This window comes from Pteropus medius, unplaced genomic scaffold (genome assembly GCF_902729225.1).
Source record: "Pteropus medius unplaced genomic scaffold, Ma_sr-lr_union100, whole genome shotgun sequence".
Classification (NCBI taxonomy): Eukaryota; Metazoa; Chordata; class Mammalia; order Chiroptera; family Pteropodidae; genus Pteropus; species Pteropus medius.
In genome coordinates, this window is record NW_024352787.1 from 16,427,079 (window position 1) to 16,454,176 (window position 27,098).

General features: G+C 38.2%; 1 protein-coding gene and 1 pseudogene across 3 annotated transcripts in view; one reads left to right on the forward strand and one right to left on the reverse strand.

Annotated features, from left to right (window-relative positions):
- The window catches only part of GLI3 (GLI family zinc finger 3), a 268,706-nt gene that overhangs the window by 13,412 nt on the left and 228,196 nt on the right, over nt 1-27,098 (forward strand). For 2 of the 3 annotated variants that reach the window (XM_039849280.1, XM_039849281.1), the window contains exon 2: nt 982-1,146. In XM_039849280.1, coding sequence (XP_039705214.1) covers nt 1,023-1,146 — 124 coding nt within the window. In that variant the 5' untranslated portion in view covers nt 982-1,022. Of the gene's footprint in view, nt 1-981; nt 1,147-27,098 lie in introns of those variants that run through there. The other variant, XM_039849282.1, reaches the window with a different exon arrangement.
- Nucleotides 14,634-14,752, reverse strand: LOC120591954 (uncharacterized; annotated as a pseudogene).

The following is a 27,098-nucleotide window of genomic DNA, read 5'->3' on the forward strand; positions in this document are numbered from 1 at the left end:
TGCCTGCTAAATGTAGAAAAGAAGCGGATAACTCTACTGAAGTGTTGCAATCTAGATAGCTTGAAGAAAACATTCTAGAGCGAGGGTACTCGTCATCTTTTCTTGTATTCTTTGTAAGCATAGACCATGATTGCAAAAAAAGAACGTGAACCAAATTGAGTGAAAATTGATGAATGATGAGTTAGGGCTATTATCACATGAATGAAGCCAGTGAAAGACTAAGTAACTGAACTTGCCTTTAGCTGAGTTTTAATATTTCTTAAGTGGTTCCAGTCTTTGCTGTTGGCAGTCTTTTGACTTTCTCTGCGGGGTCGAGAGTGTGTTATTCTATTACTTTTGTTTGGTTTAACAAGATATAACTCAAATGAATTGAAATGGTCTCATTTTAAGAAACCTTAAAGAGTATGGTTTACCTGAATGGAATTAGGATTAAGCTGCATATTGCCATTCAGATATCTTAGAGAGGAGGAGCAAAAATCACTGGCTATTTGGCCTAAATTATTTTCTGATTCAGAACTTTGAGTAGGGTTTGGATTTGAGAAATTGTTGCATGCTTTTTAAAACATCTAATTAAAAACCTTCCCCTGTTTGGAAAGTTATCCTAGTGCCACTTCCTATAAAGTCGGCCACCTGAAGAGACGTTTGTAGATGTGGCTTAAAAGAGTATTATGAGTGACACTTGGGTTTCACACTATAAACAGCTAAAAATTGAGATGTTTAGACCATTCAATAACAAATGCCCAGTAGGAATTTGGGAAAGGTCCCACATTATGGACCTTGCCCTCTGTTCTCCTTTTACACATTTGACTGACTTGTTAATAGAACTTGAGGCATTTTTGCAATAAAATATGTAGCAAAGGCTCTTCCACATTTTGAATTCACTAAAGCTGTAGGCACCTCCTCAGGTGACAGAAGTGGGCTTTTGAGTGACATTTTTTCCCCACTCTTATTTGAAGTTGATGGCGCTGTTGTTTTATTTAGGTGTTCCTGGTAGCAGAGAGTTGAAGTAATGAGAAGGCATCATGGAGGCCCAGTCCCACAGCTCCACGACCACTGAGAAGAAAAAAGTTGAAAATTCTGTAGTGAAATGCTCCACTCGAGCAGATGTCAGCGAGAAAGCCGTGGCCTCCAGTACCACTTCCAATGGTGAGCAGCCACAGGGATTACCAGCATCCAAGCCCACAGTCATTTTTATATTCTCTGCATTCCTTGTTAATTGATCTTTTGCACCTGGACCAGTGTTTATTCTATGAGAGGCTAAAGCAAAATGGGGTTAGAGAGTGGGGGTTGGTGGTACAGTTTGGGCAGGAGTTCGTAATCTCTATTTTGGTACTGAAGGTGTTATGTTTTCTTCCAAATTTTCTAATTTGAGATGTAAATGTGATTGCTTATTTATTACAGAAAGTTGCAGTTTTGGCGTTTTGGAAATCGTCTTGATTAGTCTGGCAGGAGTTCAGAATACTTCGCATTTCACATGGAAAGTCTATACTAGTCCAAATAGTTATTAGTTATTAGAGAAGGTACAGAAGTTGCGTTGTCAAAATTAGTGACAGGATTCTCCCACCCCCAACTTTAAGTGGTCTACTTTGAAAGATTTAAGTTGTTAATGGTTGAGCCTCAAGGTAACACCAGTATCTGAGATACAGGTTTTACTGCTGGCTTATAATAATTTAATTTACTTAATTTGTGTTCAGAGATAACATAGCGCCACTGTTTCTATATGCTATATCGGTATTTTAAGCCATGTGTTGAGAGGCATTTCAGTTCAGGCATGGAGCATTGAAAATGAATTCCAGAGCCGCTTCTGGATAAAACAAACTAAATAGATCAATGGTAACCTTCCTTTCTCTGCTTTTCCACTCTCGTGGGTCATTATTGCCTTTGCCGTTTATAGAATTCATAGCCACCTGGCCTTCCTGAATTGCATTCCACTTTTCTACATGCCCTGGCTGGCAGTTCTCCTGTTTCTGGACACTGCATATCTGGGCACACTGATTTGCATGAACCAACTTGCTTCCTCCTTCCCTGTGGGCTTATCTTTTATTTATTCAAGAAAACTATTACTAGGTTGATTTAAATTATTTTTACATATAATTGGAGAGTCAGAACCTGAAGGTAACCTCAGCCCAGAACTGTAGACTCTTAACAGCAGAAATCCAGTAAAACTGTGCCTTCCTGTCCTGACTGTGGTACTGCCTGAGCTGACATTCTAAGGAGCCTGCTCTCTATGCCTATTCTTGTCCATGATAAGTATGTGCTGTGCTGGTGCCCTCCTCCTTCCTGGATGTCACCAGTATGCATTTCTGCTTTACTGGGTGCGGGGAGGGGCTGGCATTGAACCTGCTGGCTAATGAGTCCTATTTTGAATTGATCCTTAGGGAGGTATATTTATGTCTGTGTTAAAATAATGACTTTTCTTTACACAAATATGATAATATATCTGTATTTCTACCTTTATTTGTGATGTTTCAAGTCAGGACTGGAATTTATTTTTATTAAGCCAGATATTTGCATTATTCTTCCAGTGTGTTTATAGAAGGCATAGTTTCTTCTTTAAAAAAATCATGGGACCCTTGTTCATTTTTTCTGGAATTTGTAAAAGTTAGACAAATTTATTATTTTAGAAGTAGAATCAGTCCATGCAGTGTTGGTTATTTGGTAATTTTAATGGTAATTTTGATGGAATAAGCACTTTCTGTATTTTATGCTTCATGAAACATCAACTTTTGCTTAATCTTTATAGCTTGTGTGTATAATTGTGTGTGAGTAAGTGGTATGAGGTATGTGGATGTGTGTGAGCATGTGAGTGTGAAGACAGGCGAGAACCAGTGTAAGTTGGTAGAAGACAGAGTGTTATGGGGAGTCTCTATGAGCCACTGTCCTTTCTGTGAATTCTAGCACAGTAAAAACAGCGGTTTGTTCCTCATGCTGCTTCTTCTGCCACTTCCATAGACATGCTCTGGAGGCGTTCGGTGCTGCTGCCTTGGTCTTCAGCTACTCTTTGATCACAGGTTGCCCTTATGAACCCATTTAGGGTGACTAGGAACAGAAGTAACCTAAGCAGCCCTGTGGCAGCCAGCATGCCTGTCAAGGACATTATCCCAGAGAAGGAATAGTCATGATTTACAAAGTTAGTCCTATAGTCTGAAATAACCACAGCATTGATTTCTAATCCAGATTCCATGGGCTTCCTGCCCTGATCTGCCTGTGCTTTTGAAGCAAATGTGTGCCCTCCTAAATGGGTATAAAACCCATCTCTTTTGGGGGCAAATACTCATTGGTCAGGTTTGCAGTACTCTGGCCATTTTTTCAGTGTTCCTGTTTCTACTAAAGGGATTTTACTTCCAATTAAAAGTAGAAGTGGTGTTTTTAAACATGATTGCAACCTTACTGGAAGTGTCCAAGAAAATCAGCCAACAAATTTAATGAAGGGAAAAGTAAAACAAAGAAAGATACATTTCTTTCTTGGTGATTGCTTTGCATAAGCAATGATAATAATTGTAATGACCTTTTAACAGTCCTCTGTTTCATCTAAGTAGTTCATAGTCTCTTTCCAGCTCCAGGATCATGCTCAGGGAGTGGACGGGCCTAGTCTCTTCTTCGTTCTGCAAGCATGCTTTCCTCTGCACTTAAAAGTGGTTAAACAGCTTGTCTCTGGGTTTTGGTCCTATTCCTCATTTGGGTTTTAGAGCTCATGGGTAATGACTCAAAGGTTGACTCACTGTGTGTGCTGGCTGGTGGCTGCCATTGCCATGGTCATTTGTATATCTGTCCATTCTGTCTCTGTCTCCCTTTCTTTCTCTTTTTTCTACAAACATTTTATAAGTGCTTGGATACCTACACTGAGGCTATTTACCAAAAGGAAATTAAAATAATTTGGATCTTATAGCAGGTAGTACTGGTCGCTACTGTTTCCAGGGGCTTCTTATGCTTCCTTTACAAAGCTCTGAAATTCAGGGAATTATAAATGAACAATTAAAAATGAGTTTAGCACTAAGAACCAAATGGATGTAATATATGCATTTTCTCTCCTGTCCACAATTTAATGATTCAAATAAACAAAAATGTTTTGTTGTGGTACTGTGCTAGGTTAACTTAATTAACTTTTCCAGCCATTATGTGCTGCAATTTGTTCTGATTATGAGTCTTCCCGCCAAACCATGCACATTCCACTGCATGTCCTTACAGATCTGTTTTCTTACTTTTCTCAGCTGAGTATCTATTCCTAGAATGACATTCATATAGAGTTTTGTTTAAATGCACACATACACACAACCAAAATGGTTCAAAAACCTTAAACAGCATTTTAAGTAAGCATTTGCCTCTTAACACTAAAATTTAAAATAACACAAATGAAAAACTTCTAAATCTTATACAGGCAATAAGACAAGGCAAATTTGATTTTTGTAATGGTTAAGAACCTATATTAACATATAAAGCATTCCCTTCTCTTACTTAGGAACCACAGTATGTGTTTCATGTGCCATAGTTAGATTTTAAGCTTTAGTGTTATTTATTAAGAATAAATGACAAAAACGAAGACGTTTAGTTTTCCGAATGTTTAATTATGATAGTTAGTAAGTGATTATTTTTGGAATCTAACGTGTCTTTCACATATAAAGTGTTCACTCATATTAAGTATCATTGTTTACTTAAAAATCTGCAAATCCGGTAATATGCTAATACTGTAAGTAAAATGCCTTAATAATCTGTTTCTGGTATAGATTTCTAAGCTACATGTTGTGGGTTGTAAATAATAAAAGTTAATCTAGATATTCCAATGTTTCAGACATTTTATCCTATAAAATTTCTTCTAGTGACTTGCAAATACCAACTTCTCAGTCTGAAGTGTTTTGTTAATTTTTGGCCTATGAATTTTTTTTGATCTGATATTTCTTATTAACCTGATTTGAAAAATTAAGAAACTAATAATAAATGTGTGTCTTGGGGATCTTTTATCAGATCTGATAGTTTTTGGGGACTACCGTAAAGTGATAGAAAGCTAAAATGATTATGCTAATGGTGATGCAATACAAAACCAAAACTGATAGATTAATAATGGAGGGGAAGTTTCCTGTTCACTTTCTTTCAGAAAGAAGGGCTTGGTTTCCCTTTGCTTAAAAAAAATTCTTTGAGGTTTTAGGGGTAAGTGCTGTGGGTCTATAGATACGTAAGAGTTACTTTTTTTTCCTCTTGAACTTTTGGTTACTTCTTGGCCTTGTGATTTGTTTTTAAACTGTCCCAATACATGGATGTTAATGGTGATATCTGTTGGCCTCCTGGTTGGGAGTAAGATGACTCAGTTTTGTGCAGTTCACACCATATAGACACAAGGTTGTGAGTTTTTGGTTTCTTGTGTCTTTAGTTGTTCAACATCTTTTTTCTTGACCACATCCCATTTCCTGGCATGCAACAGTTGGATGGAAAGGACTGTCAGATAAAATAGATTTCATTTTCTAGATTGTTGGCTAGGAGCACCCACAGGCTTTGAGATCTGAAATTTTGGGTTGAGTTCTGGCAACACCAAGTGTGGGCAGATTAACTTCTCACAATCTCATTTTCTTCCTCTGTTTACCAAGATAATAACTAGACCAATTTCACAGGATTTCTGGGAGGATTAAGTGAGGCAATGCCTGCACCATTCTAAAAGCTGCACACGTTGTAAGAGCTTAGCAAATGTCAGCCATTGTTAGTAGGACAAATCATGTGGATGAGTAAAATGTTATGAATTCTAACAAAGAATTGTGTTTTCTTGAAAATACACATACGTTCTCATATTAGGGAAAATTGTTTGGCAAAAGTAATTTTTAATTTGCTGGACTCTGAAAAATAGTTCAAGATGTTGCATAAATCCCAAATGTGAGGAAGTTTGCACATATTAAGAAAGGATGGATCAAAAAAAGTTTCTGTACGTTCCTTCTGAATGCCTTTACTTAAGCCAGAAAATAGAAAAGATAATTTCGAGAGAATTTATTTTGATTTCTTTAACCTTGGAAACTAATGTTGGTTGTATGCGTTAACATGAGAAACAATATGCATGTGTCATGTCTCTTTTCTTGATTCTTTTCTTGGGGTAAATTGTTTCCTTTCCATTAATAGGATGGTTTGGGCTGTATTAGAGTTAGATTTTATTATTTTTAAAATAAATTTTACATTTTTAAACCAATTAATGATGAATAACCTGATACTCCTAAGAGCCCTGGCTCTCTTGAGTTCTAAACTCGTGTCCCTGAATCCTGGTAACCTCTGTATTCTTATTTTGGCTGAGTATATCGGCTTTCGTGTGGTCACCGAGGCTTGAAACCACACTGTCACCTTTGACCCCTCCCTCATGCTTCCCATGTACAAACCAGTTTTGAGGTCCTGATAGATTTTCCTCTGTAATTATTCACTCATGTGTCCCTTTAGGCCATGCTACTGCATTGTGCTATTTAAAACCTCACTACCTCATGCCTATACAATTAAAGCAGCCTATCTAATCACCTTGCCTTTGGTCTCTGCTCTTCTCATTCATAGAACTTGCTCTTGCAGAATTAATTTTTCTATTTTTCTGCTTATGCCATACCCCTACTCTAGAACCTTCACTGATTCCCAGCTACTTATAAAGTTCAATGTCCTTTGCTTAATATTTAGATATCTCCCAAAATCTGACCCCAGTCTGACTTTCTAATTTCATATGCTACCACTATACTGTCCCACCCATAACATATGCCTTAGCTAAATAGAAGGGCTCTTTGCCTTTGTTAAAATGTTATTCCTGCATAAAACAAGTATTTTCCCTAATATCAATGCATGTTTAAATTACTCTCAAATGCGATTATGTCCTCAGTCTCTTTTTCTCCATGTAGTCTTGTGTCCTTTTGGGAATTACCTAATAAAACTTGATTTTTTTTTTTTGGTATTTTTAAATTATTATTTTAATTAATAGGCTATATTTTAGAGAAGTTTTAGGTTTACAGAAAAATCGAGCAGAAAGTACAGAGTTCCTATATAAACCTCTCCTCACCCTTACAGTTTTCTCTACTAGGAATGTTTTGCGTTGGTGTGGTGCATTTGTTAAAGTCGATTAACTAATGTCATGTAGCTTCCATTACACCATCATACAGAATAGTTTCACTGCAGTAATTATTCATCCCTCTCTCCTAACACTTAAATTTTTACATTTTAAAACTTTTTGAGAGTAGCTCCTGGTTTGTCTTTTCTCCATGCCCCGTCACCTCCTGTTCAGTGTTTTGTACTGGGAAGGCTTCAGCAGATATTGAATAAGCCAGTATAGTACACAGACCTGCCAGAACTTTACTCGGCTCATTGAGGGCAGGGAGCATGTATTGTACAGCAGTAGTGTTGTTGCCAGGGTTTGAACCCTGCCTTTACTGCTTGGTTGCTGTGTGATCTTGGGCTAATTACTTAAAATCTCTGTGGCTGGTATAGTGAGTAACCAAACATTTTAACTATTATTAGCAATAATAGCCTCTACTGGATATACTTTGACAGGATTTAATTCACTGATATGTTTCATCTCATTCCTTTTGGTGCAACATCATTTGTTGATAATCTATGAATGTTTAAGCTATAATCTGAGAGAATTAGAGGGGTCAGCTAACAGAAAGTCCTTAAAATGTGGTGGTCATCAGGATGTAGCTTGACAGGCAAGTAGATAATAATATCTGGGATTAGGGAACAACACTTCAATCTGTTGGTCTTAAAATTGCCACCAGTTTGGATTTAACGATTCAGATGCTTTTAGGGTGTACTTCTCATTCATAAATACTCATTGAAGTTTTAGGATGAAATCAATAATTTTATGGTAATGGGCTTCTCTGGGAGCTCCTTTTTTTCTCTTGTATATAGCCACTGGATTTCTCTTCTAAAAGGGCACTGCTTGGGTACTCAGATAAATTAGGAATAAATAACCCTATCTTGCCACAGTTTCTCAAACTTGGGAGTAAAAAAAAGCCACAGCATGATGTGTTCTGCTTGTGGAAAGGTCCCGGGTTGCCCTTGATTGCTTGTGATCATGTGATGTGGGTATTTCATATTTCCAGAAACAAACTGGTCAAAATCAGAAATAGCAATGGAAGAGTGGAAGCTTGGGGCCAAAATGATGCTTATGGGAGTCTCCCTTTTGTTAGACATTTGGTGGCCTTCCATCCTGCACCACTTTGAGCTGAGAGGTAGGGGATGGGCTTTCCAGGCAGCCCACACCATGGGATGCTAGAGGACACCAGGCTAAGCACTGAGAACCATGTAGAAAAGTAGGCGGGGTGATAAGGAAAGCAGAAACCTTCTGTTATCTCGTTTACATGGAAATCTTTTCAGATATATCAGCTGCAATTTTTATTTATTTTTAAATTACAACATTAGTCAGTCTTTTTGGTGTACCGTTCTATGAGTTTTGACAAATCTATAAAATCATGTAACCACCATCACAAACATGAATAGTTCCAGCACCCCCAAAATTTGAACACTTACTTTTTATACTCGATATAGTAATACATACAGTATGAATCATCAGTAATAATAGAAAACATTAGAACTCCAGAATCTGTTTGGTATTATTTAGTATGTTTTTTATAAAATGCATGATTTTTAGATCCTGCTTTTCCTCTTTATTTAAATCGTTCCTGTTGAAATGGTAGAACTAAAATGTACTTGAAAATTGCCCGGAAATGTATAACCTAGTGTCTCTGCCAGTCTGTCTTTTTTGAGTGTGCAGTCAATGTATTGTTTCATTTTAGGCCAATTTAAAATGTCATTTAATACTTAAAACTATAAGACAGCCATATTAATGAGGGTTTTTTGTTTGTTTCACTACTATGAATTAATTGCCCAGGTTAGACTTAGAACATTTAATGCATCTCTAACCTAGAGAAAAAATATCAAAGGCTTTGTTAAGTCTTTCCTTCCTTCCTTCTTTCCTTCTTTCCTTCCTTCCCTCCTTCCTTCCTTCGTTCTGTTTTGTTTTTTTTCCTTTTCTTCTCTTCTCTTCTCTTCTCTTCTCTTCTCTTCTCTTCTCTTCTCTTCTCTTCTCTTCCCTTCTCTTCTCTTTTTTGTAACATCATCCTTTCCCCCTGTACTTTTATAGATAGGACTTAACCTCAGCTAGGGGAAAATTTTTTTATAAATGTTATTCCTAGCCTGATTGAGGCTGCTGTGTTTTCCTTTCTCGCTTTTTTCTCTTTTCTTTGACTCTTCTCAATCTCTTTCTTTTTTTTACCACCCCCACTCCCCCAGACCTTTAGTGGTAGAAAGTTGAGTTCCATCCCAATTATTAAATCTTAGGAGACCATTCCCACATGGTTCCGTAAATGGTAGTTTCATCCTGCGTTCTTTCATCTCTTTCCCTGCTCTCGGGCTTGACAGTTGAAAAGGTCTGACTGTGCCACACAATGGTTTGATTGGTTTCTCTGGGGGAGACTTTCCCTGCCTCATCACTCGCCAGGCAGGTGGACCAGAAAGTCTCTTGATTCTTTTGTTGCCTCTCAAAGTCTGAGGTCTTTGACTGAATAAATCCGCCGTCATGGGATAATTTGCTAAAAGGAGACTGAAAGATGTGAGAGAAAAGCCTCACGACTTGGGTGCTGCATTAATGAAATAACGGGGCCTTGGAGTTTGCAATTGAAAAATCACCAGGAATGCAATGGGTGGAGACGGGCTTCTTTTATTTCCCATAATCAACTTTTAGTTCTGTCATTTAAAGCATGTGTATCCCTTTGCTCCCTGGCTGGCCCAAGTATATTTGCATTTGTACCCATGTTTAAGAGGACAGCCCTGTCCATAGGAAAGCCATTTGGGCAGTGTGTCTAGTTAGTCATTAGATTATTACTAGTGGAAGGAAAGAATTCCATATGACAGGACTAAGGTTGAGTTAACACAAGACGAAAAGTAATTTACAGATAGGCTGTCCCCAGCCATCTTTGTAGCCCCTGATAAGGTTTCATTTCAGAATGGATAGGCGACATTTCCACTTACGGGCCCATTCTGCGACACCTGTGATAACAGCTTCTGGATCCTAATTGAAATTGGTTTCAAAATGGATTTTCACTTTTCTCTGTCTGTGGAAAATATTGAATGGACTCAGGGCTGCCACAGAGAACTCCGGACCTTGGAAAACGGAGCGGGAAGCTAGGATCATCTTTCATAACAGTGTCAATGATATGACAGTTTTGTTATCTGTCTTATTAATGAAATCATTGATCCCCTGATGAGGAAGATAATAAACTGCGGTCCACCATTGTTCACGAAGCTCATTTAGATTTGTATTACAAATAAGGAGGGGAAAAGCCCAAACAGCAATGGAACTAAAGTAGGAAAGGTCACTTAAAACTTCTCATTTCCGAAGTAACCATTTCAGATTAGAGCATTCTGAGCTGCAGTCTGAGATTGCAGCCTCAGTGTTTTGAAATTAACGAAGCCAACATTATATTCAAGGATTATCTTTCTGGTTAATGTAGACTAACTAGCATTTTTCATGAAGACTCATTAAGTGAAATTTCACAGGTAGAAAGGGAAGTTCTGAACTGTTTAAGTGCTTTGTAAAGAGGAGAATGGGAAAAAAATTCACAGATCCTCTTCTCCCCGTGGCGAAGGGATTTGGGGCTTGTCCTGTGTACGTATGCTGGGTAAGGAAGACCAAACTGAAAGAAAAGTAGCGTATTGTCTGTACCTCTCTTGAAGTGCTCTGGGAATCCTAGTAAGACCTGAATTGGGTTTGGATTTAAAGAGGTGACTCTATTGTTTGCTGTCTGGGCTGCTCTGGAATGCGCTCTGTCCCTCTCCTGGAGGGGAAGAGATGCTTATGACTTCTCATGTTACATGGTGAATTGTATTCCTAGGTGTTTCTCCATTCTTAGTGCCAGCAAGGATCAATCCAGTCCTAACTGAGCTTGAAAGAGGAGCTGTGATCAAAGGCTCTAATGATGTCACTGATCTCTGGTGATTGATTAGGAACAGAAGTTCCGGAGAATTCTGCCTTTCCTTATAATTTAAAATTAATTACTGCCTACCATTAGGATAGCTAGCTCTTAATCCACAAAATTACAAAAATAAATGATACAGAAAATATTGTATTTTTCTTCTGGATCTATTTCCATTTTTAAGTTTATTGGAACCATATCTGCATTTTATAAGCAACCTTCCCCTTTAAGTATACCACAAAGAAATAGAATTCTCTACATAAACTGGGTTAAGTATTTTGGGATTCAGGGTAAAATTGGGACAGTATTCAGCAGGGAAAACTTTTACATTGTTTCCAAAGCAGTTTAATCATCTATAGGTAATTACACATTAGGTAATCATTAAATATATTTAAATGTTGTATTACTTGGAAATTTGGGATTTTAGACTTTTAAAAATCCTCTTAGTTATTTTTATGGAACTATTTAAAATTTTTCTCTAGCCATTCAAAAATGGAAACAAATGCATTCTATACCAAGAGATGACAAATCTTACAACTGGAAAAGCTACAACTTGAAAGGAAATAATAAAAAAACAAAAACGAGAAAGCAAGAGCACTTTCTAGAAGCACTCTTGACTACACTGTAACTATTGGCTTATATCCACCTAGAGTAGGGATTGTTTGCAAAAGCATTGGAAAAATATTCTGTTTTGGAAGGCACTGCAGCCCAAGAAAGAAAATGGAATATGGAGAATGTTAAATATTATTAAAGTTACTGTTACCTTCAGTGGCTTGCTGTTGGTTGTCAAGGATTATTGCTTCATGCTTGCTTATAGCTAATTCCTTTAACAGAAAACTTCGTTTTGAGAACTGCCCTCTGAGTAGGACTGATTAAATGTGTTTATAGTCTAGAGTAACTAAAGGGAAGAGATCATGCAAATGAGCCTTTGAGCCAGGATGGTGAGGCAATTATGAATACTCAGCTTTAATGGATGTTAAAGACTCCCCATTCACAGAATATATTTGTTCTATTGGCAGTGATAAGAAAAATAATCCCAGACCCTTGCCTATAAACAAAGAGAACTTCCAGAAAGACTAGAACAATGGCATGGTTAAAATAATGGAACTTCCAGCAAGGTAAACATATTCTGGTAAAATATGAAATCTAATATTCAGTTGAAGATTTCTTCCAAGCATTTAAAAATTAGAAAACACACAGTGACTTATTCACATTAAGTTAAATCAAGTCTGTGTTAAAAAACTAATATTTCTAGGCTTGTTTTCAAATGCTGGCAAGTTTCAGAGCAGTAGAAAAGTTCCTTTCTTATAAATGTTGACAGCAGTTCCGGTGGAGGCTAACAATGTTTTATAAATAGAGTGTACTTAGCGAAAACCATATGTATGCCTAGTGAAATAACCTCACATTTATTTATGTTTTGATTTATAGAAAACATGTGCCCTTTGACAAAGCCTTTCGGCTCTTTTCCGCAATTAAAAGGAATCATGCTTGAAAAAAATAGCTACCATCTTAATGGGAAACCTTTCCACATAAATCTAAAGCACTTTCTTTGATCACTTGCACACAAATTGAGAATATTTTCATTCACCAGTTTGACCCAAAAAACTGGGTGAATTTAAAAAAAGATGCTTATAAACACACACACACACACACACACACACACACACACACACACACACACACACCAGCATATATATCGGTTGAAAATTGGGAAATCTAAAGATCAAAAAGGATGAATACTGTGAGTTGCAGTGTGCAGTTTTGCGGAAGGACAATTTCTACTGTTGCTTGTTTTTGCTGGTGACTAGTTAGTGCTGGTGTAGCATGAAGTGGTACTCCTGTTTAAGTTTGCTTTGTTTTTTTTAGACTGAAGAGGGAGAATGTGCCCAATATGTAGTATCCATACCTTGGTTCTCTTTCTGACAATAATAGATGATAAATAAAGAGAGTGTTAAGAAGGTAGTTTACACATCTCTTTCTTTAATTTTTTTTTTTTTGAAGAAAAATACTATATAATTTAGTTAAAAATAAGTGCCTTTAGCTTATTACTCTTTTAAAAAGTTTAGGGTTGGGAGTGAGTTGTTGAAAAGAAAATTCTTTTCTTACTTTAAGAAAGAAGTGGTTATATTAATTGGGACCAGGTTACAAAATATTGTTTGTCACTATTCTAGACTAGATCAATGGTGTTCACACTGCTGGAGGGTAAATTGGGACAGGGAGAAATTCAGTATTTAAATATAGAAACTTCATAATACGTGAGCAAACTAATGACATAAGTAAAATTTCACATGTGCTAGTATAATTTTGTATCTTGTTTTAATGGGGGGTACTTTTCATTTTTAAAAATAAATAAGAGACAGTTAATTTTTATAGAAAATATTTCTCATGATGGTGATGTCAGTTTTCCAACCCATGGAAGAGCCTAGCTCCTGCCTCCATGGAGTCAGAAACAAGTACCATTTTAAAAAAAGTTTATAGTTTTGAATTACAGTTGACATTCAATATTATATTAGTTTCAGGTGTATAGCATAGTGGTTAGCCATTTATATAACTTATGAAGCGATCCCCCTAATGAGTAGTACCCACTTGACATCATACATAGTTATTAAAATATTATTGACTATATTTCCCATGCTGTACTTTATATCCCCATGACTATTTTGTACCTGCCAATTTGTACTTCCTAATCCTCTCACCTTTTCCTACCCATCCCCTACTCTGACAACCATCAATTTAGGAACAAATACCATTGAGCATAGTGGCAGCTACCTCAACATCAACATCTTGTGCATGAACAATCTCGTACATCAGGAGATGTACAAGAACGATCTTGTACATCAGGAGAGTTTAATTGGCAACCCAGGAACCCTTGAGGTTCATGGGTAGGTTTAGAAAAAGGGACCAATTCATTTTATTAATGGGCATGTGCCTATGCCCTCTTCGTTCAGGTTCTTAAAGAGATTCATGACCTAGTATTTGTCAGAGCCACTGGTCTAAAGGTAGGTTTTTAGAGCTCTTTCTTCAGGAAAATATTAATTGAATATTATAATTGCTCTTTGAAGGAAGGATTATTGAGAAGAGAGCCTTTCAGGGATTAGAGACCATGAAACTGAAACCTCATACAAAGTGTGATGTAACAGTTGTGACCCAGCTTACTTTATAAAGGATTCTTCTTGCACATCACTTTATCTCTTTTAATGAAGAACTTGGGTTGATTTAAAGAGCTCCTCACCTCAAAAACTCTCTTTCTATATGACATTAACTTTAAGTTCTCCAGGAATTTAGAACATAAAATGACAGGAAAGCTGTCAGGTAAATAAGAGGATCTTGAAAGAAACAAGTTAATATAATCTAAACTTAGGGAAATCCATAATTCTCTTTAAATTAATTTGTATAAATCACATGTATGTATCTATCTTGGGTTAAAAGCCACTGAAGATTTTGTTTAGGCCAAAATGTAGTCTCATACTGTTAATTCAAAACCACCTCAGGTATTTTTATTTTATTTTATTTTATTTTATTTTATTTTATTTTATTTTATTTTATTTTATTTTATTTAATTTTATTTATTTTATTTTATTTTATTTTATTTATTTTATTTATTTTATTTTATTTTATTTTATTTTATTTTATTTTTTATTTTATTTAGGCAAGGCAACCCTTGATTGACCTCACAGATTACAAGGACTTTGTCGGCTTACAGTCCCTTATTTTTTATGCCTACATCACCTGGTCTTCCTAGGTGGTCTCCCATCCAAGTACTAACCAGGCCTGACCCTGCTTAGCTTCTGAGATCAGACGGGATTGAACTTGTTCAGGGTGGCATGGCTGTAGACCACCCCAGGTATTTTAAAGGCAGTCGGTAGCTATCAGTTTTAGGTGAAAGTCCAGGAAGATTTTTGCCCAGTTTTGACTGAATTGCTGATAATTACAGAAGTTGCCCCAAAAGCAAGAAATCCACTGAAATTTAGACCTGATATCACCCATTACCCACCTGACTTCCTACATTTATCTTCAGGTAGTTCTTGGGCATAGTCTGTGTTTGTGACTGGTAGGAGCATTTTGACATTTTTGTGAATATCTCTTCCCAGACCATGGCCCTCTTTTAAACTCTTGAACATCGTCATAGAGTGCTCTGCATAGTTTCTGTTTGGCATCTGGTTTGATATAGTTATATTTCATCATAACTTTACTGAGAGCTTTTGCAAATTTCTTTGATGCTAATTTAGTTGCTTTAAACTCTCTGGTGTGGAAAAAAGAAACAAAACCAAGAGTACAATAAGCTTATTACCAGGCTCCTAAACACTGAGCCTCTCGAGTAACCCATATTTGTCATTATTTTTTGACAGTGAATTTATAGGTGGGACCTGGGGAGCATTGTTACTGTTGCTGTTCAGATACAGCCAAGGGAAGGGTGCAGGACCAGAGCTCTGGAGACCCTTGTGGACTTGTATGAATGCTGTACTTCCCCAGGATGCCCTGAAAAGAGGCTATACTTTCTAAGAAAGATGAGATGATTCATTATACAGAAAATTTTTACATAATGCATTTTAGAAAGTGTTTCACTGAAAATGGAACCTGCAGGAGTATAAGGAATGAAGGGAACCTCTCACTTAACCAACATCTAGTAGCCTGCTCCCCATAGCTTGAGACCTTAGAACTACCCATATCTCAACTTTCCTCTCTTAAGCTTTTATTTTTTTTTAAAGGAATACCTCTTCATTGGGAAATTCAGAAATGCATAAAGAAAAACGTGAATATGTCTTAGAATCTTACCACATAGAGATAACCTTTGTTAACATTTTGGTATATTTTTATTCTCTTTCTCTCTCTCTTCATTTTCTTTTCTTTTCTCTTCATTTTCTCTTCTTTTCTCTTCTTCTTCTTCCTCCTCCTCCTCCTCCTCCTCCTTCTTATTCTCTCTCTCTTTCTCTCTCTCTGTTGTTGTTATATGTCAATTGTATTTCAAAAGAAAGACAGGACAACTAAATGTAGTGTATGCTGGTGGGATTCACTTTTTATCACTTCATGTGGAATCCACTTAATTTCTTTTCTGTCTCCCCATCTAGCACTGTTACCATTGGGGTGATCTAAAATCCATCGTTACCCTAAGTAGTACTGAAGGGTACTTCGGTACCCTTCCCCACTGATGCAGTAAAGAATTACAGATCAGCGAGATTAAGAAAAACTAAGATTTATTAAAGTATGTTTCAAGAGGAAAACGGGTTTGATTAAAGTACACTCCAAGGGAAGAGCAGGTTACAGCTGAGAGGGCTGTAAGAGTGTAGAATTCAGGAAATAAACCTTATATTCTGGCCATAATAGGTAATTACAAATGATTGGCACGTGAGGTCATTTTGATTGACATTTGGCTCTTTTACAACCCTTTGCTTACTGTGCATGTGGTTACCTAGAATTTAGTCCGATATAGATTTATGAACTTCCAGGCATGGGTATGATATTATAATGATAGTATAATGAGGCTGAGGTGAAAAGAAGGTCAGCATAGGATTGATAACGCACGTGCTTGTGGTGGGATTAAACCAGCGACTGGTTTATGGCCCTTCCTTCATTCCTTTGATCTTCAGGATGCAAGGGTGATTAGATTTATAACTATAAAATGGGTGTTTCAGGGAAGTCTTTGGGTGGGATCTTTATTCCCTAGTGGCTCATGTCTACCTAACTATCTAACAGCACTGCAAGGTTCAACACAGTACCCACTGGCAACGAGTGCCTGTTGAGCCCTTGAAATGTAGCCAGTCTCACTTGCAGGGCAGTGTGCTTGCAGGGCCTCCCTGGAGAGCAGCAGGACAGAGAGGCATGGGGCACACAACATGTGCTCCACAAGGGTAGTGGCTCTTTGACCAGAGCCTTTGGTGGATGGGCCCCAGCTGGCCCCCTCTGAGTCCATGACCAGCCACCCCTGTCTTTGCGGAGCCTTTTGCAGGCTGCTGGAAGACCCCTCACTCTTCATTTTCTGTGTCATGTACCACATGTTCAGGTAGCCATGTGCCGGGGGCATTTTTCATGCCATGTACTACTCTTCTTTAGCGTTCATGGCGATATAATTTATTTAGCCAATCCTGTTTCATTACACATTTATGTTTTTCTTTTATTTTTTCAGTTGTAAATAAGGATTTGACGAAAATCCTAAAACAAATCTTTGTGCTTTGAAGAAATCTTACCAAATTGACTCCAAGAAATGTAGCGGTTTATACATCCATCAGCTATTTATGAGACACTTTATGAAACACAGCTCATTTTCATAGATACTTGTCAACATTAGTGAAATATTTTAAAAGAAAATGTGAAGCTTCATCTCATTTTTTTAAAAAAATTTAATTGAAGTATAACACATAGAAGAGTGCACAGCTTGATGAAATTTCCCAAAATGGACACATCACGTATTCAGCACTCAGATCAAGAAAATAATACTAGTAGCCACTGGAAAGGCCCTCTCATGCCCTGGACAGTTACTCCTTCTGTTCCAAGTGCTTGCTCTGTTTATCCATTCTACTGCTGGTAGGCACTTGGTTGGCTTCCAGTGTTTAGCTTCAGGAAACTGGCTATTGGGCACTTTTCTTTTGGTTCACCTGGTACATGCTATTTTTGGGTACAAACGGAAGAGTGAAAAGACTGCATCATGAGGATACATATAATTAGCTTTAGTTCATACTGTCTAATACTTTATCCAGATGTTTGTACAAATTTGCTCTTCATTCTTGCCAACACTAGATATTTTTCATTTTATCCCTTCTGTTGATTGTGAATGGTATTTAATTCTGGTTTTAATTTGTCCCTTATGATTAAGGGAGTTAAGAATATTTTTAAATATTTATTAATCATTTGGATATACTTCTTGGTGAAGTGTCCATTGACATCTTTTTTTGAAATTTGTAGTTCTTCGAGGGTACATGATTGTTTATTGGTGGTTCTGTCACTGATTTTAAATGATACCAGTGATATTGTGATTTACAAGAAATATATATTTGGTCATTCAGATGATGAAAATATATTTCTCATATGTTTCTCATATATTTAGTCTTCCTCCACAGTTCGAGCTCATAGCTCCCAATTCCAAAATCCTTGGAATTTCCTAGGTCTTAAGAGTGATAAAGGTCTCTTGTTATATTAATGAGGTAACTTTTGGAAAGCACCTAGTAGTGCGGGCTGGTTGTCTGTGGAACCAACCATGTGATTAGAGGGTTGGAACGTTCAGTCCCAGCCACCTTAGATCTCTAGGGAGGGGGACTGGAGGTTGATTTACTCACCAATGGCCAATGATTTAATCAGTCATGCCTTTGTAATGAAGCCTCCATAAAACCCAGAAAGACTGTTCAGAGAGCTTCTGGGTTGATGAACACATGGAGGTATGGGGAGAGTGGCTGCCTGGAGAGGGCATGGAAGCTTGGCACCCTTTGCCCATAGCTTATCCTGTACATCTCTACTATCTGGCTATTTGTGAGTTATCTCTTAAAATAAACCAGTAATCTAGTAAGTAAAATGTTTCTCTGAGTTCTGTGAGCCGCTGTAGCAAATTAATTGAACCTGAAGAAGGGAATCCTGGGAACCTCTAGTATAGGTGACAACCTGGACTTGCCACTGGTATCTGCATGGGGGAAGATGGTGGTAGTCTGAACCATTTACCTGTGGAACCTGTTGCTCTCTCGGGGTAGACAGTGACAGAATTGAGCTGAGTTCTCTTAGACTCTGCTGGCTTCTGGAAAATTGTTTTGTTATATGGGTGGGACCCTACCACCTGCTCCCCACATTGGAATTTGAATCTCAGAACACCAAAGAGAATAACTGTATCTGACACTCTCTTAATATATTGTATAGCTTCTTTTTTTGAACTATTTTATTCTTTTGATCTGTCTTTTAGCCAATAACACACTCCTTTGGATGTTATAACATACACGTTTTGTCTGATAGTGCACATTGTCTTTCACATTCCTCCTCAAATGCTTCTTGGCTCTTTTCCAGTTTTTTCCTTCTAGGTGAACTTTAGGAACATCTTTCTGGAATTCTGTTGTTTATAAATCCATACATACATAGTAATAGTATAAATACATGGGTGGATGCAATCAGTTCAGCATTAGTGATTACCTCTGGAGAGTGTGGAAAGTGAATAAAACAGGAGAGCGTTCAAATGTACCTGCACCATCTTCTTTAAAGAGAAATATGCCACAATTTAATGTCTTAAATCTGGGTGGTGCATTTCTTGCTTATGTTATTCCCTGAAGTGTGTCTTGATTGAAAGATGCCCTTTGGAATTTTGTTTGAAATTATATTCAGCCATCTTATTCAGGCTGTATTATAATTATATTGGCTGTAAGAAACAGTCTCCGTTGTTGCCTGCCACATTCTCACAAGGCTACTCTCTTCTCAGGCGTACAGAGCACACACAAATGCACACTCGATTTGGCATCCACGTTCTGCAGTCATCTTCAAAAGTGTGTGTGTGTTCAGTCTGTCACTTATAAGAAAATATGTGGGAAATAACAGTTGGGGAGACCTGACAGGTATTTGCTTTATTTTTACCTTTTATACTTTAACATGTTATGGAAGCAATTTAGTTTTTCTTTTGTTTCATCTATCTTGAATTGAAAGTTTCAGGTACATTGATAAGTACTTGGGTTAATGTAATACCGCTTGTATTCTCTCAGGAAAAATACTCTGCTTTGGCTTCTCTGCATCAGGTTGCATTTTTATCAGGTCCCTGCAGCTTCCCTCCATATTCTTTGATAGTGCTATCTGTTACTTGGTGGCTTTTTCTACTGAAATCAGTCAGAATGCCAGGTTCAAGCATTAGGAGTGGGTTGAGGCTCTTTGTCATTTGTTTATTTGTTAATTGTTGTTGGAAGACCATTGGTAGCAACGGAAATGGTCAAAGGAATCTTGGCACTCTTGTTTTTGACCTCAAGTTACCTTAACCTTGTGCTAACCTTACTTAACTAATGACTTGGGAATGCTGGATTTAAGTTGATTCTGGTCTTGGCCAAATTGGAGAGAGATCTGAGAAGGATATGATCTTGGTCCTGCATGTGACATTGCTATAATGCATGAGTATGAAGCAGACCTCATAAAGAGAAGAGGATGAAAAACATCTTTAAGAAGCTCAAGTAGCAGAATACACATCCCTTTGAAAATAGGAAGTTTTGCCATCAAAGGTGTAATTCCATTAATTTCTTAAGCCTCAACTTCATGCAATTGAAAACATGCCCACAACCTGCTACTTAAAGCTTTTGGAAATAATTGAGGGACATTTATTTATTTTCCAAATTTCAAATCATCCAGCATTTTGTTGGGCTTTTGTCTGGGGAGATACAAATTCACCAGAGCCATGCCAATGAGTATAGAAAATTTGCCAGCCCACATAGGAATTTGAACTTCCTTCTTTTTGTCCGGTCTTGGGGAAATTGTGCATACAGTAGAACTTTTCATGTCTAGACCCTGCCCAGGGGACTTCTGTCTAATAAGAACCTTTTCTTTTTTCTTAAGCATGCTCAAATGGAACAAATCTCAGGAAGAGATTGGGGACAGAATGTAGGAAAAGAAACTATAGGAAGCCTTGTATCGTTATATTTTCCCAATTCATTGCATTCAAGTCCGTGCCATTAGAAGTGGAAAGTTCTTTTTTACTTATATGCTGCCCATAGTCAACGAACATTACTGAGGCTCTGCTAAATGCCAGATACTCTCTGTGTGATTCCGAAGATTAATAAATGTAGGGCCTGCTCTCCAGATAACTTACGATTGGATAAATGGACAACCAAATTACAGTACACTTATTAGGTTCAGTATAAATGATACCTACAGAGTATAGAGGCATGTCTTGTAGAAGAGGTAACACTTGAGCTAGATCTTTTGAATGTAAATGTTTAAGGTGGACAGGAGTTGAGACTGGGGGCTGGAGAATAAGATAAAGGAGAAAGGCATTCCAGGTAGAGGGAATAACAGAAATAGAAGTTGGATGAAGGGACATTCTTGGCAATTTGGGGGATACTAATCAATGTAGGTGGCTTATGGGATAGGTGTGGGTAAAGAATAGGGAGGATTGTGATAGGAGATATGACTGGAAAGACATACTGAGGCTGTGTGCTGGAGGCCTATGAATGCTGCAAAGCTAAAGTTGGATCTTCATCCTTAAGATGAGTGGGAAGAAAGCAGTGATAGGCTATCCTCTGCTTAAAAAAATACTTTTGGCCTAGTGGTTAGGATGGCTTGGAGTGGGGAGAATGGAGGCATTGAGGAGACTAAGGGGAGACATGGAGCTGGAAATGTTGGCAGAGTTGATAGAAACTGCTTTTAGGATGGGAGGTCTGAATCTGATTGCAGGTGGAAGACAGTAAAGGAAAAGAGTGAAAGTGTAAAGGCAGGGACAGTCGGGCAGTGAAGTTTTGCAGATTCCCTGGGTCTAGTGTTTCTCAAGCTGGTCTGTAGGGTAGGACAAGCTCTGGCTTAGCCATGGGGGCTGGTAGTTCAAGCACCCCAGGTGATTCTGTGTGCATTGTGAATCTCTGCTCTTGGAGATAAGGATCAGTAACATTTAGAAAGGGATTGTTTTCCTGGAAAAGAGAGCCTTTCACCTGACAAAGGAGGGCAGTGAGAACTCCTACCTGGAGGACTCCTGCCTGGGTGAATGCATTGATAAAAACTGGAGGACGAGGGGAGGGAAAGGAAGAGATTCTGCTCTCAATTTCCTCTATTTTCTCAATTAATTTATAAAAGATAATATGAGAGTAGCAGGAGTGGTTTTAAGGATAGCAAATTTTTTTTATGAAGAAAAGGGAAAAAGGTGCTGAGGACATATGAGTAGGATCACCCAGTAACATCGGGGCCCATCTATTTTCTGGAGCAGAGCAGAGAGAACAAGTGGCTGACCTAGGGTGAGATGTTGGCAGCCCAGAGATCTGGAGGCACGAGGGAGGGCAGATGCTTACTCCTCATCTCCTCTCTCATCCCATCGACCTGGTGACACACGTGTTTCAGGAGGGTTCGCACAGTTGTCTATTTGTCCAAAATGACAATTATAAAAGTACCCCTTGTAGAGATGAGACCAGTGACTTTGCTTTCATTCATGTGGATGCTAACCAAGTACACTAACTGATCACTGATGTAAGTGAACAGAATTAATACTACTGCTCTGACATAAATTGCTTTCGTGTAGAATTGCTATCTTCTATGGTTTTAGAAACAGGAGGATGCTTGGCAAGACTGTGTAGTACACTACTTTCTTGTGTGTGTGTGTATGATTGTATGAATTTCAGGTGGGTCACATTTTGGGTTGAACATTGACCAATGATGGGACAGTGCCTCTATCTTTGGAATATTGTTGTAATATGATTTACTATGAGTTTTAAATATTAAATGTTTTTTAAAAGGACTTGTTCCTTTTCGTGTGTGTGCATGTGTGTGCATGTGTATCTGCCATGAACTCTAAATTCTTTTAAATGGAAAACGTTAAAATATTAAGTTTTGGGGTTATTTTTTGTTTGTGTATTAGCATTTCTTAAAAGAAATGGTCAAGATCTGACTCTGTCTCAGTCTAGAGAGATATTGAAGAAATACTAAGCTGAGTTTTACATACACACATGATCTCACATGCTCATATACACTCACATTCACACATATTCATCTTCCTCCCCATCCCCATTTGAAGGCTTGGAACCTGGTAGGAGGGAAGCCTTGAAGCACTGACCATGGAACATTAAGGCTGGGTGGAAGAAGGGTAGGGACCTGACTTCATGCTGACTGTCATGGCAGTTAGAGAAGGAGATCTGAGCCCTTGGGACCCATCAACTAGCTCGGGATGTGGAAGTACTGAAGGAAGCAGCAGGTTAGTAGAGCAGAAAATAGCCAAGAACTGGATCAAGAAAACAAAATAGTGCTTTCCCTTGGTAGTTGCCTTTTCTAGAGAAAGCACATTATTTTCATGGGAGAACACATTGTTATATTATGTGGAGAAGATCAGATCCTCATGTGCCTGGAGGGAGGAGGCAAGGGTGGTCTGACTGCAGGTTATGTTCCCAAAGCTTGGTGGAAACCCTCAGAAGTGCTGTGAGACCCTAGCACCTCAAAACACCCTCAAGCACCTGCCCTGTGCAGCCTGTAGGAACAACTAGGCAATTTCATGGTTTCCAGTTCTCTTCATTTTCTTATATTAATGATGATGGAGTTACAGCTCAGGATTTTGATATGGAGATAGATACACATGTGAAGTCCTAGAAATTGCTTTCTGAAAAATTGCTTAGGAGGTGCATGAGGATGAGCATTAACCAAATTAGGTTCAGTGTTTTTGAATTCAGAAAGCATGACCATCGTATCAAGCAAATAAAGAGCTTCTTGTGGACAGCTTGGAAGTCTGGGAAAGGAGCATAGGAGCTAAAAGAGAGAACCACGCTGGTTGATATACTCCCTGCCTGTGTCTTATGACCCCTCACTGCTGCTGTGGCCCAGAATTCATGTCAAGTCTTCAGAGGAATTCACTATGTTTATCCTGAGCGGTCACTCTGTTCACCACAAATCACAGCCGGCCAGAACTGAATGGGGTCATCTATACTAAACACTCACATTATAGATAAGGAAACTAAGGCTCGGAGATGAGTTTTTCCAAGGTTCCGTACTGGTCAGAAGCAGGACTGCTCCAGTCTTCTGCTTTCCTGGCTCTTGGCCTCCTTATACTCAGAGCAAGTAGGAGGAAATGGGACCATGGAAGTGGTAATGTTACATTTTTGTGTCTTGAATCAAAGATGAAACATTGGCAGCTGTTGCAGTATGTGAGAAAATATCATTTCTCTTGGGTAAGGTTTATTGCCACCACTGTGAAGTTCCCATTTATATATATATGCCTGGCGGCACTTCTACCACCACACACACACACTTTATATGTATACGGAGAGAAGATCAGATCCTCATGTGCCTGGAGGGAGGAGGCAAGGGTGGTCTGACTGCAGGTTATGTTCCCAGTATATGTATACGTATACACACACGTATACATATAAAGTGTGTGTGTGTGTGTGTGTGTGTGTGTGTGTGTGTATGCCACTGAGCATGTATCTTTCTGTTTTTGTATCAGCACACAGTATATATGTTTTTCTTTCTCTAAAATTCATATGCTTTTTGCTATTGGATGGAAAACTGAAACATACAATTCTGTCTCAACACAACTCACTGAAAAAGGACTACTCTGAAATACAAATGACAGTATCTGAAAACACTTTATTATGGACTAAAAACACTCAGTATAAGGCTGTCATAACATGTCATTGTTGGTGGCCAAGCGTTGCCAAGCTTTGAGTCTTAGAATAAGGAACCACCTTGTTTTATAGCTGTGGCAGTAATAGTTTCTCACCACGTGGATTGATTCTGTCAACTGTCTAGCAAGTTTTGTACACTTACTATTTCTTCTTTACTATTAGTTAATTCTAAAATGCTCACTGTTGTCTTTCAAATCCTAGAGTGTGTAGACCAGTAAGTCCTTCCATCCTTCTAGGAATGGTTCATGTATTTGTACGTTTTAGTCTCTACTTGTGTCTTCAGACACAAGGTTCATCTTGAACTAATCCAGATATAAATGTTGATTTTTTTTTTTTTCCTGAAAAGTCTCTACTGAAGGAGATTCTTCTATCTTAAGATTTGTCCACAGTGCCCAAAAGTAATGGGAGAGCCAGAACAGGACTCAGAGCCTGTACTTTCTCTCACAACCTGAATGCTCAGAACAGGCTAGTTCAGTAACATTCTTTTAGACACAAAACAATGTGGAGAAGATCTCACTGTCTTTATTTTAAACCTGTAGAATTCGCCAGTTCGTCAGCATCACTTTTTATATCCACTGCACCTCCTTACTGGAGATAAATTATTTAAAAAAACAAATGCAACTAATGATTTTTAATTGGCTAGGAATTTTCAAAAACAAATTTTGCAGGTAAAAAGGTAAGGTCAGTGAAATGCTGACTTAAAATCTTTTGGGATCAAAGCCTGTGGGACATAGCTGATGTTGAGTTAGGGGAGATTTTTCCAATCCATTTCATTTCCTCTGTTCTGAGTTGGTGGCCCTCCCTGAGAAGGCAGGAGGATGCTGAAATGATAGTCCATCAGCTGTACAAACCTGGGCTTTGCTTGGGAGTGTCATTCTACAGATGGTGCCTAAGCTGTGACCACATGTGTATTTGCCTCCTGGACTGGGAAATGCCTAGATGCCCCTTGAGAGTCTCTGCCCAGCCATGTGCCCTCTTCCTTTCCTCGAAGTTAGATAAGGAAGGAGTCAGTACCCCATCAAGATGATATGGGGAGCAAATATACCACTTACAAGATATGTGAAAATGGGTCATTGAAGAGCAACTTCTAATGAGTATGGCTGCATGTCTTAAGATTCATTACCATTATTGTTGCCAGCATTAAAAGACATGTGGTAGTCCCTCCCCGCCTCCCTTCTCTTTCCATTTTTGCCAGAGGAATATTTTTCTTAATGGTTAAGGTCACCAATCTATAGATACTGACAATCCCTAGGTAGAGGAATCTTTATAGAACCATCACCTCCTAGAGGTGGGAAGTCTCGTAGATCTTGGAGTCCATCCATTCTTTAATGTATAAATCTGTTAATAAGAGCCCTGAAAAATGCTGCCACAGCCACTAAGAAGGAATGAAGCCCTTTGCTAGGCCTCTCATTCCATTTTCAGACAGTTTTTATTATTAGAGTAGTCCTTATGTGGGGCAAATATCTACCTCCCCATAACTTCAACACTGTTTGCCCCCTCCCCACCCCATTGCCTTCAGAAGCACTTTAAATCATGGATGTGGGAAAGATAATTGATTCTCTGGCCTTTTGGATCCACACAAGGTAGTGCTAATTCTTCCACAAATATTTAAAGAATAAAGCCCCAAGGCCTTCTTCCTTCCTTCTTTCTTTCTACTTTGTTTCTTATCTGGGGTGGCTTTGAGTGGTCCCTGTCTGTCTGCTTAAGCCTGGACATGCGTCTCAGTATGAAAGTACACAGTACAAAAGAGTGACGCCTCTCCTGTTACTACACAAGATTGAAGTAGGATTCAGGCAGCCAGATTTCACAGCTGATTCATTCTTCATGAGGTAAAACTGCATCCCTAGGTTTTCTTTCACATCTACTGCTAAGTCATATTTCTGCCACTCTGCCCGGAAAATGACTTGAATATTATTTTTTTGGCTCTAAGTATAAGCCTCTGTATTTACTCTTATTACATTTCTTTTTCACTTGAGGCTGTCATCACAGGATAAACTGTGATGATGTGGCTCCTGTCTTCAAAGTACTCACCTTGCTGTTGAGTTACAGGGTCAGGTAAAAAAGGAGGACACATGCATAACACACACCATCTTTTATTCACCTTATTTCTGCTTTTGAATGCTAGCCATCACACAGGAAAACTCATGTGAAATTGTTGTGACTGTGGAAACAAAACTGACTGAGGGCAAAAGCATAGTGGCCCTCACCTGCCCTGGCTGGCTTTGTGACCTGCCTGGTGAGACAGTAGACTTGAAGGGAAGGTAGCAGTATTTGTCTGCCCATACTCTGCCTGTGTGTACTGAGAAAAGTATGAATTCTAATGTGCTTTTAATGTGCTTTCTGTAAACTTATTAGAACTAGATATTTTGCCTGTTGCCTCTTATTTACCTTGCATACTAATGTCTGTGTGTAAACAATGGAAAATTTTCATCTGCTCCCAAGCAGGCTTGTGGCTTGAAAATCATTTTCAGAAATTTTAGAAATGTTAGTAACCCAGCTTTGTGGTGAGTAGCGAAAACCACATCTAACATTTGGATCAAGCTGTACATTTTCAAAGCACTACCACCTCTTGCATGTCTCACTGGCCGTTTTCTAACTCTGTTCCTTGTATTTGCAGGGTATTCTTTTGTTTTTGGCTATTGACTAATGGCTTTATAGATGCCATTTGTTATTTCTCATCATAGTAAATTTAAGGGAAAAAAAATACTTTGTCATTCTAGTTGGCAGTGAAATTATCTCCGGTCTTTTCCTTAGTTAAAAACAATAACAACAAAGGAAACTTTCTGAAAGAGGTTTGAGAATTTTAAGCTATACATCTTTGTACCATTGACTGGGTTTCATGTGATTATTTCTGAACTGTAATGGTCTAAGGTTTTCTCTGCATAAGAATCTATCTATGTGGTATGTGTGTGTGTGCACGTGC